This window comes from Suricata suricatta, chromosome X (assembly GCF_006229205.1).
Source record: "Suricata suricatta isolate VVHF042 chromosome X, meerkat_22Aug2017_6uvM2_HiC, whole genome shotgun sequence".
Taxonomy (NCBI): Eukaryota; Metazoa; Chordata; class Mammalia; order Carnivora; family Herpestidae; genus Suricata; species Suricata suricatta.
In genome coordinates this window covers 111,020,455-111,036,915 of record NC_043717.1, presented here as the reverse complement: position 1 = coordinate 111,036,915, position 16,461 = coordinate 111,020,455, and the positions used below count along the sequence as shown (strand labels likewise).

The window sequence follows — 16,461 nt, the reverse complement described above, 5'->3', positions numbered from 1 at the left end:
GGTGAAAATGAACTGAGGGTTGAAGGGGAAGGGGGAGGGGGGAAAAGAGGTGGTGGTGATGGAGGAGGGCACTTGTGGGGAAGAACACTGGGTGTTGTATGGAAACCAATTTGACAATAAACTATTAAAAAAAAGAATAAAAAAATCCTTTTGTGATTCTCTGTGCTATGCTGATATACACTTCTCACTCTCTTCCTTTAATATACCTTGTAAATGATGTTCTTTCTTTGTGGCTCCTCTATATCTTGCATATAACTTTATTATAGTGCCTATCATATCTTACTGGTATTTATATGCTTCATGTTTTCCTACTAGACTACAAGCTTCTTTAAAACAGAGACTATATCTTATTCATGTCTGTATTCCCAGAGTCTGGCACATGTAGGCTTTAATTCATATTGAATATGCTTAGAAGAAACCTGTAATAGCATTAATATTTCAAAGTACAAAAAAGTGCCACAATCTATAAAGAAGAATAATTAGGAAATGAAAATGACACAAGTAGATTCAGTAATTATTTCATATATAATTTTCTAAAATTTTGATATGTTCCCTTTTCTCCACTGAACAAAAGACTTTATTTTCTTCCCTCTTCAGCATTCAAGTGTTTCACTGTCTTAAGCATGAAGGAACAGGTGGCAGGACACTGCTGGTTGATGGCTTCTATGCAGCAGAACAGGTACTTCAAAAGGCACCTGAGGAATTTGAACTCCTCACCAAAGTGCCATTGAGGCATGAATATATTGAAAATGTTGGAGAATGTCACAACCACATGATTGGAGTTGGGCCAGTCTTAAATACCTACCCATGGAATAAAGAGCTCTATTTGATCAGGTGAGCACCAAAGAATTATCCCCTGCTTTAATGTATTTATACATTATTAGTCGTTGAATGTAATGAAAATCCCTAAAATCCTTATATTGACCACATTTTAATCTTGTTATTTTATGTCTCTTTATTAACAATTTCTGTTCTTATTATACTTCCCATGGGATAATAAATAGGCAAACAGGTAAAGAATACTAGATTCTAAAATGAAAACATTATTAAAATCAAAAAAGTGATTAAATTGTGCTCAGCGACCAAACAGCTAGAGTACCCAAAGTCATGAAGACCACATTTGTCTGTAGACCACATTTATGCAAATCCCCTGCCCTAAACATCCAACAGTCTACTAGACATTGCCACTTAGGTATCTTGTAGGATCATAAAGCATATCATATTCAAAATTGAACTTATCCTCTCTACTCATTTTAGCCTGCTCCTCCACACCCAGTTGTAAAGATAAAAATAAAGTGTTGTTCCTGCCTTTACCCCTGGATTTTAGTATTAACTGCATAAATACTAATTCACTGCCATCAGATAACCTCCTCTGGAAAACTCTCCCTTAGTCATCTCTTGTATCCCTGTTGCTTAGAACAGTGAGCAGGTAATCGGTAGTTTTCCCAACATTTGATCAGAAACTTTTTTAAACATATAGAAAAGTTGTAAGTCTTTACAGTAAAGCCCACAGGCCCACAACTGAGATTCTACCAGGAAGGTATTTCTATGCTTGTTTTCTTATCTATCTGCCTATCTATCTATCTATCTATCTATCTATCTATCTATCTATTAATCTTATTTTTGATGCATTTCAAAGTACATTGCAGATGTGACTACATGTCCCCTTAAATGCTTCAGCATTTATATCTTTAACTAAAGGTCAATATTTGTTTAAAAAGTTTTAATTTTGAAATGAAATTTACATAAAATTATGTTTTAAAATATTAAATATACACTTGCTGAATTTGGACAAATGCATATACCTATGTAAACCAAACCTCTGCCAAGATATAGAATGTTCACATCATTGCAGAAAGTACCCTTACACCCCTTCCCAGTCCAACCCTGTACAGTCACCCCAGAGGAGATCACGGTTCTGATTTTTGCCACCATAGATTAGTTTGGCCTGTTCTAGAAATTCATACCATAGAATAAATCCATGGTTTTATTAACAAACACTTGGGCTGTTTCTAATTTGGGGTAATTATGAATAAAAGTGCCATGAGTATTCATAGAAAAGTATTTTTGTAGATATGTATCTTCATTCACTCTAGTAGTGGAACGACTGTGTCATAGCGTAGGTAGTGTTTAGTTTCACAAGCAACTGCTGAAACTTTTACTAAAGTAGTTGTTTGATTTTATATGGGCATCAGCAGTGTATGAGGATTGTAGCTGCTTCATGCTCTGTTGCTGACAACTGACTGTTGTCAGTCCCATTAGTTTTAGCCATTATGGTGGTTATCTCTTTGATGACTGATGATGTTGAGCACTGTTCCATGTGCTTACTGGCCATTTACATATGTTCTTTTCTGAAGTATCTGGTTAAATCTTTGGCCCATTTTTTCAGAGTTGTCTTTTCATTATTGAGCTGTAGGAGTTCTTTATATATGCTGGTCACTATTTCTTACTGAATATATATTTTAGGAATATTATTTTCTGTACTGTAGCTTACCTATTTATTTTTAACAGTGTCTTTTTATGGGCCGAGAATTTTAATTTTAATAAAATATAGTTGATTATCTTTAAACAATTATTGTGCTATGACCTGCATAAGAAATATTTGACTACCCCTATGACATGATACATTCTCCTTTACTTTCTAGAGGTACCATAGTTTTATTTTTTACATTTCAATCTGTGATCTATCTCAAATTAATTGTTTCTATGCTGTGAGGTATAGGTATAAGTCCATAATTTTTACATATGGATATCCAGATGTTGTAGTCACGTTGGATTGCCTTTGCAATTCTGTCAAAAATCGAATGGCCATATAAATGGGCGGTTGTCTCTGGAAGCTCTATTCGATTCCATCATGTAATGGTGGGTCCGCACTGTCCCGGCTACTGCAAGTTTACAGTAACACTTGAAGTCACATAATATGTTTGTTAACTTTGTTCTTTTTTAAGATTCTTGGGGATATTCTAGATCAGAGGTCTACAGATTTTTTTGTAAGGGGCTAGGTAGCAAATATTTTAGGCTTGTGGGATATATGGTCTTTATTGCAACTACTCACTACAGCTGTGGACGCACAAGAGCAGCCATAAACAATACATAAATAGATGAATATGACTGTGTTCTAATAAATATTATTTATAAAACTGCTCAGTGGTCTGAATATGGCCCACAGACCGCAGTTTGCCAAGCCTCGTTCTAGATTCTTTCTATTTCCATACGGATTTTTAAATCTGCCTATCAATTTCTAGGAAAAAGCCTGTTAGGGTTATGATTGGGATTGCTTTGAATCTATAGATCATTTTGGCAATAACTAACTTTTTTGAGTCTCCCAATCCATGAACCTGATTTATCTTTTTATTTATTTAGGCCTTTTTAATTTCTCTTAGCAGTGTTTTTTGGTATTTAAGATACAGGTCTTATATATATTTTGTCAATTTTATTCCTAAGTATTTTTATATTTTGATGGTATTATAAAATAAACTTTTAATATTTTGAAAATTTCTGCTGTCATTATATTAAAAATTGATTTCTTTTTAAATTATTTTATTCTATAGCCTTCCTAAAGTACTTCATTAGTTCTAAGTTTCTGTTTTTTGGGTTTCTTAAATTTTTTATATATAGAAAATCATGTTGTATAGATAATTTTGTTTTTTCCTTTCCCATCTATATGCTTATTCCTTTCTTTTTATCACCTTACTACACAGGCTAGTACCTCCAGCACTATGTGAAATAACAGTGGCAAGAGCAGACATCCTTAGTATGCAAGTGTTTAGTATTTTTCCAGATATGATATTAGCTATAAGAGTGTTGATGATGTCTTTTATATTCTGGATGAATTTCCCTTCTAAGTTTCCTGAGATTTAAAAAAAAACATAAATGGGTATTAAATTTTAATAAATCCTTTATATTTATGTCAGTCATCATGAAAATAATTATGTGGTTTTCCTCTTTATTCTGCTAATATTGTTATATTAATTTCAAATGTTAAACCAGCCTTGTGCTCCAAGGATAAACTATACTTGCTCACAATTTATTATTATATACATACACAGTGTGTATGTGTGTGTAAGCATGTCTGCATGTGTATATTTAATACTATGGGTTCAATCAAAAAATAAATACCAGACATTAGTTTTTTTGTTGTTAATTTTTTAATTTTAATTCATGAACAGTTAACATAAAGTATTATGTTAATTTCAGGTGTACAATATAGGGATTCAACAATTTTATACATTACTCAGTGTTTATCATGACAAGTACACTCCTTAATCCCCATCACCTATTTTTCCCATCCCTACCCACCCACCTCCCCTCTGGTAATCATTAGTTTGTTTTCTATAGTTAAGAATCTGTTTCATGGTTTGTTTCTCTCTCTTCTTTTTTCCCCTCTGCTTTTGTTTCTTAAATTTCAATATGAGTGAAATCATATGCAATTTGTCTTTGACTGACTTAGTTCACATAGCATTATAATCTCTAACTCCATCCATGTTGTTGCAAATGGTAAGATTCATTCTTATATATGGCTGAATAATATTCCATTATACACACACACACATACACACACACCACTGAATAATCCATTATATATATATATATATATATACACACACACACACACACACACACACACACACACACACACACCACATCTTCTCTATCCATTCATCATTTGATGGATACTTGACCTACTTCCATAATTTGGCTAGACATGTGTATATCCCTTCCTTGCCTAAGTTCCATATATATTTTGGATACTAACCCTTTATTGGATATATTATTTGCAAATATCTTTTCTGATTCCATAAGTGGCCTTTTAGCTTTGTTGATTGTTTCCTTCACTGTGCAAAAGCTTTTATTTTGATGTAGTCTCAATAGTTTATTTTTCCTGTTGTTTCCCTTACCTCAGGAGACATCTAGAAAAACGTTGCTAAAGAGCTTATAAAACTCAACACCCAAAAAACAAATAATCCAGTTAAAGACTGGACAGAAAAAAGTGGGCAGAAGACACAAGTAGACATTTTTCCAAAGAAGACACACAGATGACCAACAGATATATGAAAAGAGGCTCAACATCACTCATGATCAGGGAAATACAAATCAAAACTATAATGAGATATCTCCTCACATCTGTCAGAATGGCTAAAGTTAACACAGGAAGCAACAGATGTTGGTGAGGATACAGAGAAAGGGAAACCCTTTGCACTGTTGGTAGGAATGCAAACTCGTGCAGCTACTCTGGAAAACAAGATGGAGGCTCCTTAAAATATAAAAATAGAATCACCCTGTGATCTAGCAATTGCATGACTAGGTATTTACCCAAAGAATGCAAAAATACTAATTTGAAGGGACATGTACACCCTGGTGTTTATAGCAGCATTATTTACAATACCTAAATTATGGAAAGAGCCCAAATGTTCATCCACTGACTGATGAGTGGATAAAGAAGATGGAATATTACTCAGCCATAAGAAATAATGAAATCTTGCCATTTGCAATGATGTGGATGGAGCTAAGAGTATTATGCTAAGTGAAACAAGTCAGTCAGGAAAGACAAATAGCATATGATTTCACTCATATGTGATTTAAAGAAATGAAACAGTTATAGCAGGGAAAAAGAGAGAAGAAAACCAAGAAAAAGACTCTTAACTATAAAGAATATACTGATGGATACCAGAGAAGAGATCGGTGGGGGGAATGGGTTAACTAGGTGATGGGGATTATGAGGGCACTTGTGATGAGAACCAGGCACTGATTGTGATGAACACCATTTGTTGTAAGGAAGAGTTGAATCACTAAATTGTACACCTGAAACTGATATTATACTGTATGTTAACTAACTGGAATTTAAATAAAACCTTAAAATATTAGGAAAAAAAGGTTGGGGGGGAGTTAAGATGGCAGAGGAGTTGGGAGACCCTAGGCTTGCCCTTTATCTTGAACACACCTAGATAAATATCAAATCATTTTGAACACCAAAGAAATCAATCTAAGAACTGAGGTAAAAATGCACAACTAGAGGTGAAAAAACCACCATGTCATGGAAGGTAGGAGCAGTGGAGAGTTGACTGGGGGAGAGAAGAGCTGCAGGTGCTCCAATGGGAAGGGAGCTTGATCATGGACAGAGGAGCAAGAGAGAAAGAGAAAGAATGAATGAAAGTGCAAAAAGTATTCTCCAAGATAAACTCTTTCCCAAAACCATTGACTGTGAAAAAGAGAGGCACTGAATACCATAAGTTTTTACAGTGAAGTGCAGAGTCTGAAGTTTCGGAGGTCCACACCACCGCCAGGGTCATGCCTGGAAGGTTTGGTGGTGTCCTAGTGGGGAAGGAAGGCAGAGACCTGGGAGCAGGCAGTGTAATCTGAGGATCCCCTGGATTGCACAAGGAGAAGCAGGGCTGACGGCAATAAGTCTTTGTGCTGGCTTTCTGCTATGCTTCACCAAAACCTCTGAACCACTGCATGGTTGTGCATCCGGTTTCTGAAACAAGCCAGCACTGGCCACAGCACAGCAAGAACCTCCCATAGAGGGTCAGCATGGGTCCCCGCCATGCAGATCTCTAAAATATGGAGTTTTGAAACCCAGTTGTGTGCCTGATATAAAATACAGAAGTGCTGTGGCACCTGGTAGGCGGATAGCTCAGATGCAGGCAAGGTGAATGTGGAGGTCTGGTGGAAGCCAGGGACACAAGAGAGGCGATTTGTTTTTCTGTGAGGGTTTCCTGAAGAGAGTCAGGGGTGAACTCCCCAATCCAGGGATGAAAGCAGGGGAATGCCATTTTCACCTCCCCCCCCCCCATATACACAACATAGATCAGCACTGACCTACTTCACTGAGCAAAACAGTGCCACCAAGTGGAGGACAGAGCCACTTACACCATGCCCTGCCCCCCTGTGACCTACAGGTATATCCCCACTAGGGCAAGTCCACCTCAGAATTAGCACAGCAGGCCCCATCCCCAGCAGACCAGCACAAACCCCTCATAGGCACCAAGTGTACTGATCACAGAGTGCTACAAAGCGTCAGCTCTAGGACAAATAGCATCTAGCTTTCTTTGGTTCCCCTTGCCCTTGGGATACAGAAAAAGCAATTAAAAAAAAAAACTCTTTTTAAAAAATCGAGCTTGTTTTAACAGGCATACCAAAACACATCTAGGATCTAGCTTTTTTTTTTACCTTGAAAATACGAAAAGACAGAGTAATTTACCCTAAAAGAAAAAAAAACAGGAAGAAATAATGGCCAGGAATTTAATCAATAACAATACAAGTAAGACGTTTGAACTACAATTTAAAACAATAATTATAAGGATACTAGCTGGACTTGAAAAAGGCATAGAAGACACTAGATAATCCCTTACTGCAGAGATAAAAGAAGTAAAAAGTAGTCAGGTCAAAGTTAAAAATGCTATAACCAAGATGGAAATCCAAATGGATGCCAAGACAACAAGTGTAGACAAAGTAGAGGAATGTATCCATGATATAGAAGATAAATTTATGGAATATAATGAAGCTGAAGAGGGAAAGAAGGGTATTGGGTCACAAATTTAGACTTAAGGAACTCGGCATCTCCTTAAAGCATAATAATATTCACAAGATGGGAGTCCCAGAAGATGAAGAGAGAGAAAAGGGAACACAAGGATTGAGTAAATTATAGCTGAAAACTTACCTAATCTGGGAAGGGGAACAGACATCAAAATAAAAGAAGCACAGAGAACGTCCATTAAATTCAACAAAAGCCAGCCATCACCAAGACGTATAGTCAAATTCACAAGATACACAAAGAACCATGAAAGCAGTAAGGGGAGAAAACGTCCTTAATGTCTCAGGAAAGACAGATCAGGTTCACAGCAGACCTGTCAACAGAAATGTGGCAGGCCAGAAGGGAGTGGCAGGGTATATGCAATGTGCTGAATGGGACAAACATGCTGCCAGGAATACTTTATCCAGCAAAGCTGTCATTCAGAATTAGAAGGAAAGATAATTCCCCAGAAAAACAAAAACTAAAGCAGTCCATGACTACTAGCCCATGGGGGAAAAAGGGACCAAAAGAACGAAGACTAGAAAGGAACAGAGAACATCACCAGAAATACCAACTTTACACACAAAGGCACTAAATTTCTATCTTTCCTCAATCACTCTGAGTGTAAATGGGCTAAATCCTCTAATCAAAAGATATAGGGTGTGAGAAAGGAATAAAAAAGATCCATCTATATGCTGCATACACAAGACTCATTTTAGACTTAAAGACACCCACAGATTGAAAGTGAAGGGATGGAGAATTATCTAGAATGCTACTGGATGTTAAAGAAAACCGGAATAGCCATAACTTCTATCAGAAAAATTAGATTTTAAACAAAAGACTGTCATAAGAGATGAAGAAGGGCATTACATAATAATTAAGGGGGTCTATCCTTCAAGAAGATCTAACAATTGTAAATATTTATGCCCCAAACTTGAAACTCCCAAATATGTAAATCACTGGATAACAAACATAAAGAAACTCATTGATAATAATACAATAATAGTAGGGGACTTTAACACCCCACTTACATCAATGGACAGATCATCTAAGAAAATCAACAAGGAGGGGCACCTGGGTGGCTCAGTTGATGAGTGTCTGGCTTCAGCTCAAATCATGATCTCATGGTTTGTGGGTTCGAGCCCCCGTCAGGCTCTGTGCTGACAGCTAGGTCAGAGCCTGGAGCCTGTCTTCAGATTCTGTGTCTCCCTCTCTCTCTGACCCTCCCCTGCTCATGCTCACTTGCTCGCTCGCTCTCTCTCTTTCTCAAAAATAAATTAAAAACATTAAAAAAAAGAAAATCAACAAGGAAACAATGGCTCTGAAAGGCATACTGGATTGGAAGAACTTAACAGATATATTCAAAACATTTCATCCTAAAGCAGCAGAATACACATTCCTTTCTAGTGCACATGGAACATTCACCAGAATAGACCACATACTGGGTCACAAATCAGCCCTCAACAAGTACAAAAAAGACTGAGATCATACCATGCATATTTTAGGACCACATTGCTATGAAAATTGAAGTCAACCACAAGAAAAAAATTGGAAAGATCACAAATAAATGGAGGTTAAAAAACATCTTACTAAGGAATGAATAAATGGGTGATGGGCATTAAGGAGGGCCCTTGTTGGGATTAGCACTGGGTGTTATAGGGAAGTCACAAATCACTGGGTTCTACTCCCTTCTTTTTTCTCTTGCTGCTTTAAAATTTTTTTCTTTATCATTCTTCTCATTTCACATCATTCTTTTTTCTCTCAGCTGCTCAGCCTGATTACTTTCCATTACTCCATCTTCCACACCACTGATTCACTTCTCTGCTTCCTCTAGCCTACTATTTATTCTATCAAGTGTACTTTTCTTTATTTTTAATTTTTTATCTTTATTTTTGAGAAAGAGAGAGTATGAAAAGGTGAGAGGCAGAAAGAGAGAGGGAGACACAGAATTCAAAGCAGGTTCCAGGCTCTGAGCTGTCAGCACAGAGCCCAATGTAGGGCTCGAACTCATGAACCAAGAGATCATGACCTGAGCCAAAGTCGGATGCTTAACTGACTGAACCACCCAGGCGCCCCATCCAACAAGTGTATTTTTAATTTCATTTATTGTGTTCTTCACCTCTGATTGGTTCTTTTTTATCTCTTTGTTAAGGCTCTGATGTCTTCCTCTCTTTTCTCAAATCCGTATCTGTATGATCATCACTTAAAATCCTCTGTCAGTCATGTTACTTATATCCCTTTTGCTTACATTTCTTACTGTGGTTTGGTACTGTTCTTTCATTTTGGGACATATTTCTCTGTGTCCTCATTTTGTCTAACTCTCTATGTTTATTTCCATGTGTTGAGAACATCAGCTATGTCATCAGCTATTTCCTTATTAAGAAGAGGTCCCGTAATGCCCTGCCATGCAGTGTCCCCTGTTCCCTGAGGCCTGGTGCTTCAAAGAATGTCTCCTATGGGTGTTGCATTTGCTCTGCTGTTGTGTTCTGGCTTCTTCTTTCTCAGTCCAGTTGTCTGAAGAGGCTCTCTTTGCCTGGCATGGGCAGTGTTTGGTTCCCAGCAGGGGTGAGACACATTTTAACAAGGTTTGTGCTGGTCTGCTTGCAAACAGACTTTCCATCACTGCCGGAACTGAGCCTGCAAATCTAACAGGTCAGGATATGATGCTGGTGGGATTTACAACAGTCTTATTGGGGATGGGGCTGTCACACTGGGACTGAGGAAGCGTGACTGGGCAGGGAAGATCTGCAAAAAATGTCGGGGGCGGTGGGCTTGGTGTAGTAAGCAAATTAGGTGAAAAGTTTGCTGGTTTCTGCAGGTGGTCTTGTGTTTGTGCTGGGCTTTGCTGGAGGGAAGTGATGCATGCCAGCTCCTTTGTTCCTGGGGAAGGTCTCCCCATGATCCCTGCCTCTCTAAACCACATTCTGAGGTGAGGAAATTACTCTCTCTTCAGTCTGCCCCTGGAGTTTTTCAAACTGCTACTTCCATACTGTATTTTGACGGCTGTTTGCTCTGCTGTCTCTTTGAGGGCAGTGACTTAGGTTACTAACACCCTCCGGGCTTTCCCGGAGCCAAGCTGCTGATTTTTTTCAATTTCAGGCTTTAAGTCCTGCTGGCTGTTTGCAATCATGAAATTTGGCCCCTCTCATTTTGGGGTTATTTCAAATAATGCTGCTATGAAGATTTGTGTATGTCTTTGAATAGACATGTTATCATTTCTCTTGGGTAGATTTCTAGGAATGCAATTGCTAGTTCATATGTGAAATCTGTGTTTACACCTTTGAGGAACTGCCAAACTTTTCCACACTGGATGCACCAGTTTACATTCCTGCCAGTAGTATATCAGGACTTCAGTTTCTATACATCCTCACCAACATTTTTCATTATGTGTCTTTTTTTTTGTGGCTAGCAAGCATCCTCTTTTTATTTTTTTATTTATAGTTTATTGTCAAGTTGGTTTCCATATAACACCCAGTGCTCTTCCCCACAAGGGCCCCCCTCCATGACCATCACCCCCTTCCCTCTCCCCCTCCCTCTTCAGCCCTCAGTTTCTTTTCAGTATTCAAGAGTCTCTCATGATTTGCCTCCCTCCCTCTCCCTAACTTTCTTTTACCCCCCTTCCTATCAAGTTTCTCCTGTTAGACTTATGAATGAAAAAAAATGGTATCTGTTCTTTTCCGCCTGACTTATTTCGCTTAGCATGACACCCTCAAGGTTGATCCACATTGCTACAAATGGCCAGATTTCATTCTTTCTCATTGCAATGTAGTATTCCATTGTATAGATAAACCACATCTTCTTGATCCATTTATCAGCTGATAGGCATTTAGGTTCTTTCCATGATTTGGTTCTTGTTGAAAGTCCCAAACTGGAAACTACTCAGATATCAATACACAGTAGAATGTATGAATAAATTATGGTATAATCACAAAATAAAATTCTATACAGCGTTAAGGATAAATGATCTACTGCTACATAACACAACAATGATGAAATCTCCCAAATATAATATTAAATGAAAGAAGCCAGACACAGTAGAGTACATACTGTAGTATTTTTGTTATATAAAGTTTATAAACAAGCAAAACTAATCTTTGGTGACAGAAGTCATGATGTTAGTTATCCTTGAGTTAGGGGAGAGACACGATGGGAAACAGGGACAAGGGAGTGTTCTGGGATATGGGTTAATGACCTGTTTATTGACTTGGATGCTAGGGATAGGAATGTGTTCACTTCATGAAAATTCATCGGGCTTATGATTTGTGTACTTTTCTGTATATGTACTATACTTCAGTAAAAGGTTAATTTGACTTAAGTAAAAAGAAAAACAGAAAGAAAGAAATCCAATATTTTTAGCACATAGTACTCAGAATAAAACCCACAGTCCTTACCATGGCCTAGAAGGTTATACATGATCCGGCCTATGGCTATCTCCTCCACACTATTCCTTCCTATTATTCCCCTTGCTTACTTAGCTCCAGCCACATGTACAGCCATTTTGCTATTCTGCAAACATAATAAAACTCCTTTCCATCCTAATGCTTTGTACTTGCTATTCCCTTTCCTGGAACGCTCTTCCCTCAGCTTGCCACATTGTTGGTTTCTTATCATGCAGGTACCAACTTAAATATCACTTCTTCCAAAAAGTCCTCACTTAACACTCCATCTGAAATCGACTTCCCAATCACTTTGTATCACATTACAGTATTTTTTCTTTATAGCATCTCTAACTAGATTTGTATTTATCACTTGTTCATTATTTGTCTTTCTTAATAGAATGTAAACTCTCCAAAGGCTGGGACCATGTCTGCTATGTTCAACACTTTAACGTCTGCTATGTTCATCATCTTTAACACCTGACATCACCTAGCACATAGAAGCTGCTCATATAAATGTTAGAGTTACATGAATGAATTAATAAGGATCCCTGGGTAAACTGTCCACTAAGCTATAGCTTGGCGTTTCCCCACAAAGGGAAACACCTGAGAAGTTCTGAGTCATTCTGTTAAAAATAAACCCTTGTTAGTATAACATGTCTTGCCCACCTCAGCTTGATGAACAGAAAGCGCAGAGCTTTACCCAGTGCTTCTGTAAAATTTGGCCAAGAAAATGTACTTTATAAAACATCATATCCTAAGATAAGAGAAACCAGCTAGAACTTACTTCTACCTCCTACCCCCAGGTTCTCCAAAGGTTAAAAAAAAAAAAAGATATGGTCAACAGGTAGTGGAGCTCCTCTCTACAATCCCATATCCCTAAGAAAACGTTGACTTATTCTTACCTTATCTAGGACAAGTAATGAATATAGAGAAGGTCTTATATAGAATTGTTCAATAAGCAATAGGTGTCTTTAACATGTGTTTGAGGATAATTTTTCTACTTGTGATTTCATCTTAGATACAACAACTATGACAGAGCTGTCATCAGTACTGTACCTTATGATGTTGTCCATCGTTGGTATATAGCACACCGGACCCTGACAATAGAGTTGAGGAGACCTGAGAATGAGTTTTGGGTCAAACTAAAGCCTGGAAGGGTGGGTGCCAAACTCTAAAGATGTCAAATAAGCTTATTATACTGAAGCAGTGAATAATGGGTACCTATTTAATATGTTAATCACAATCTTGCAAAGGCAAAAATGAAAAGAGTCCCGGGTATTGGCTCTGGTCCTGCCACTCACTGAATGACCTGGAAGTATGTCCTATACCATATCTAGGCATCAGTGATTCAGTGACTCTACATGTATAATGAGGGAGTTGAACTAGATAGCCCCCAAGGGTCCTTCCAGCTATATGATTCCTGTTTTGTTTAGTTTTGCTCTTGATATATCCTGTGAATGCAGAATATCTTCAGCTTAGCAGAAAACATAATGAAGTAATTTAACTCTTTGACAAAGTGTATAACAAAAACAAAATAAATAAATATAAAATGAAGCCAGTTGTCAGACTTGCTTTGATAAGAGAATACTCATAAAACGAGCTCGTCACGTGAAGAGCCTATTACCTACTGTCACTTATCTCTGTAACTTCCACCCAGCCTGCTGCAGGGCCATGCACATCCTAAGTTCCAAATGTTTATTTAATCTCAAAAAGAAAAAAAAAATACGTCATCAAATGTAATAAGAGAACAACCTAAAGCTTTTAAGTGATCTCTTCTGATTTAGAGTTCCTTTGGTCTACCCTTGTTCTGATGGTGTTTTATTCTCTCTTTTTCCCCATTTGCAGGTTCTATTTATAGACAACTGGCGTGTCCTACATGGCAGGGAATCCTTCACTGGCTATCGCCAACTCTGTGGCTGCTATTTAACAAGGGATGATGTATTAAACACTGCTCGTCTCTTGGGGCTTCAGGCTTAAAATTGACAGCATTAGGATTATGAACACCTGCCACCCTGTCTACCAGAATTTCATATCAACAGAATAATGTTGTGTCAATACCTACTTCAAATTATCTCTTTATCTAATCACACAAAACAGAAGTTGCAGCTAGATCAGTTAGAAAGGAACGCATTTTAGGAATAACAAAGCCTTTATAAAGCAGCAATTTGCAAAATGTTTGGTCTTAGGACATGTTAACACTATTAAAAGGTGTTACTTGGATTGAGGACTCCAAAAAGTTCTTGGATGTGAATTATATCTATTGGTACTAACCGTATTAGATATGAAGACTGCCAAATGTTTAAAATTCAAAAACAAAATCACACATCCTTCTCAGTATCAAAGAGATGACATCATCACACATTATGTAGCCTTCAGAAAAGCCTCTGTACATTTATGAGATAATGGGAATGAAAAAAGAAAATATCACCTTACTGTTACCATAAAAAAATAGTTTTTAACCTACAGGCCAGCTAAAAAGGGTTCAAGGATCCCTAAAGGTGTTTTCAGACCACTATTTAAGAACCAATGGGCTGGAGGATACTTAGAACAGTCCTAAATACAAACACATGTTTTATCCTACAAGAAGAGTTATCTCCATCCAAGTCATCTCTTGAGGAGTTAAACTAGGAAGTCACAATAGCTCCTGTGGAACAAAATAGTCAGTTCAATAATTATGTAAGGGATAATTGCAGGAAGTTTTGAGAGACTTCTGAGGTTCCATATGAGAATGTATATATACATACATACACCACAAGCGAATACAGAGGATTAGTTCGTAAGACTGTTCAGTAAGCTCATCATGATAGATAATGTGCTTCCAGAGAACTGGACATCACTATCCAAACTTGCATTTTTTTCTTACGGTGGAATCTAGGATGCAATCTGTTTTCTCCATTTCTGCTGTTTTTTTCTTCTCTTAAAACAGTATACATTTTAATTGCTAAGATTTGACTGGGTTAAGTATAATACCTTGTATCTTTTATTCTTTTAATGGCTTCCTTTATATATGGGTAGAGAGACAGAGAGATGGGCATGAGGCTTATTTTTCCCTAGGATTCATTGAAAGTGAAGCTGTACAATAACTACACTGACCACTATAGGATGATGAAAGAGAATCCAGGCTAGTATGTGCACAAGAGAAAAAAAATTAGTGAGGAGAGGAGTCACAAATCAAAGTCAATATCCTGACAGAGAATAGAGTCTAATCTGATGTTCACAAAGAGTCCCTAGTTCACATTTAGTAGCTTATGCATTATCTTATTGACTAATCCAGTGCTCTAAAATATGTCCTCAAAATATTTCTGCATTTTATTTATACTATATAGGAATCGTTAAGGGTCTTCATGAAATTTGTCATCCTTAAGTCAAAGGATTGATAATTAAGTCTAGGTCTTAAAGAATATACCCTTTAGCAACCAGAACAGATATAACACTTAAACATGCAGTCTATTCTCCGTACTGTTACATACTCCTGAAATATGTCACCATTAGTCTTCATCAGGACATTTACCTTTTTTGAAGTCTTGCTTAACTTACCCTTGAAAATTATATTTTAACTACAGTCAGCATTGCTTTATAACAACAAAAGGACATATTCAGGATCTTGGAGAGAGGGATACAGATCAGTCTTTCTCACTAAAAGACTTCCTTTACCTTCTGTCTGCCCTGGGACCTAGATTAATTATTTCACCCTCACTTGCCTAAATTTTCAATCCATTCTTTTCTACAGTGTACTCTCTTCAGAGGAAGAAACAAGGAAGAGAATCATGAGTGTTGCTCATGACGCACTGAAAACTTTCTTTGTGAGATATTTCTTTTTTACATCTCTTCCTGGTGTCCCTGAATAAGTAAGCATGGGGTCTGTGTCTGCCAAGCTCAGAGTAGAGTTACTTTTAACTTTTGCTAAGGCAGGATGGGATCAGTGGGGTCAGGAGCACTGGGCCTATCACAGTGTTCCATAGCACCTAACATAGTCACTCCATAATACAGATTTGTTGAAATAAGAGTAAACTAATGAATCCTTTTCAAATCATTTCACCAGAAATTACCATGTTCTCAGTAAACATGTCCTTTTGTGTTTGGCAGTTAACCAGCACTGAATTTTGTTTACCTTCATCTAGAGTGACAAACTATTCAGGAGGGTTCAGGACTGAGGGGTTTCCTGGGCTTCAGAACTTAGTGTTAAAGCTGGGAATGTCCCACACAAACCAGGTCTCCCCACCTCCTTGCTGTTAGCTACGTCTTTTTCTTAGTGTTCATCACTAGTTCCCATTTCTGTCTAAGCGCTCCGTGCCCTCACAACCTGTGTAGTCCATGATGAAAAGGAAGAAAAGATGGATAAACTATGGTGTGCTGTATTGGTTCCCAAAGTAGACCAGCAGCATCAGCATCATTTGAGCACTTGTTAGAAATGAAAATTCTCAGAGTGGTTACAGATCTATCTAATGAAACTTGGCAGGCCAGGAAGGAATGGCAGGAAATCTTCAATGTGATGAGCAGAAAAAATTTACAGCCAAGAATCCTCTACCCAGCAAGCCTGTCTTTCAAAATAGAAGGAGAGATAAAGGT

At 37.5% G+C, this 16,461-nt stretch overlaps 1 protein-coding gene across 1 annotated transcript in view; it reads left to right on the top strand.

The window, feature by feature from the left end:
- TMLHE (trimethyllysine hydroxylase, epsilon) overlaps positions 1–14,112 on the top strand; it is a 48,903-nt gene extending 34,791 nt beyond the window's left edge. The window contains exons 4-6 of the mRNA XM_029929725.1: positions 598–834; positions 12,911–13,049; positions 13,738–14,112. Of these exons, the coding sequence (XP_029785585.1) occupies positions 598–834; positions 12,911–13,049; positions 13,738–13,869 (508 nt within the window). The 3' untranslated portion in view covers positions 13,870–14,112. The remainder of the gene's footprint in view (positions 1–597; positions 835–12,910; positions 13,050–13,737) is intronic.
- Positions 14,113–16,461: the final 2,349 nt, after the last annotated feature.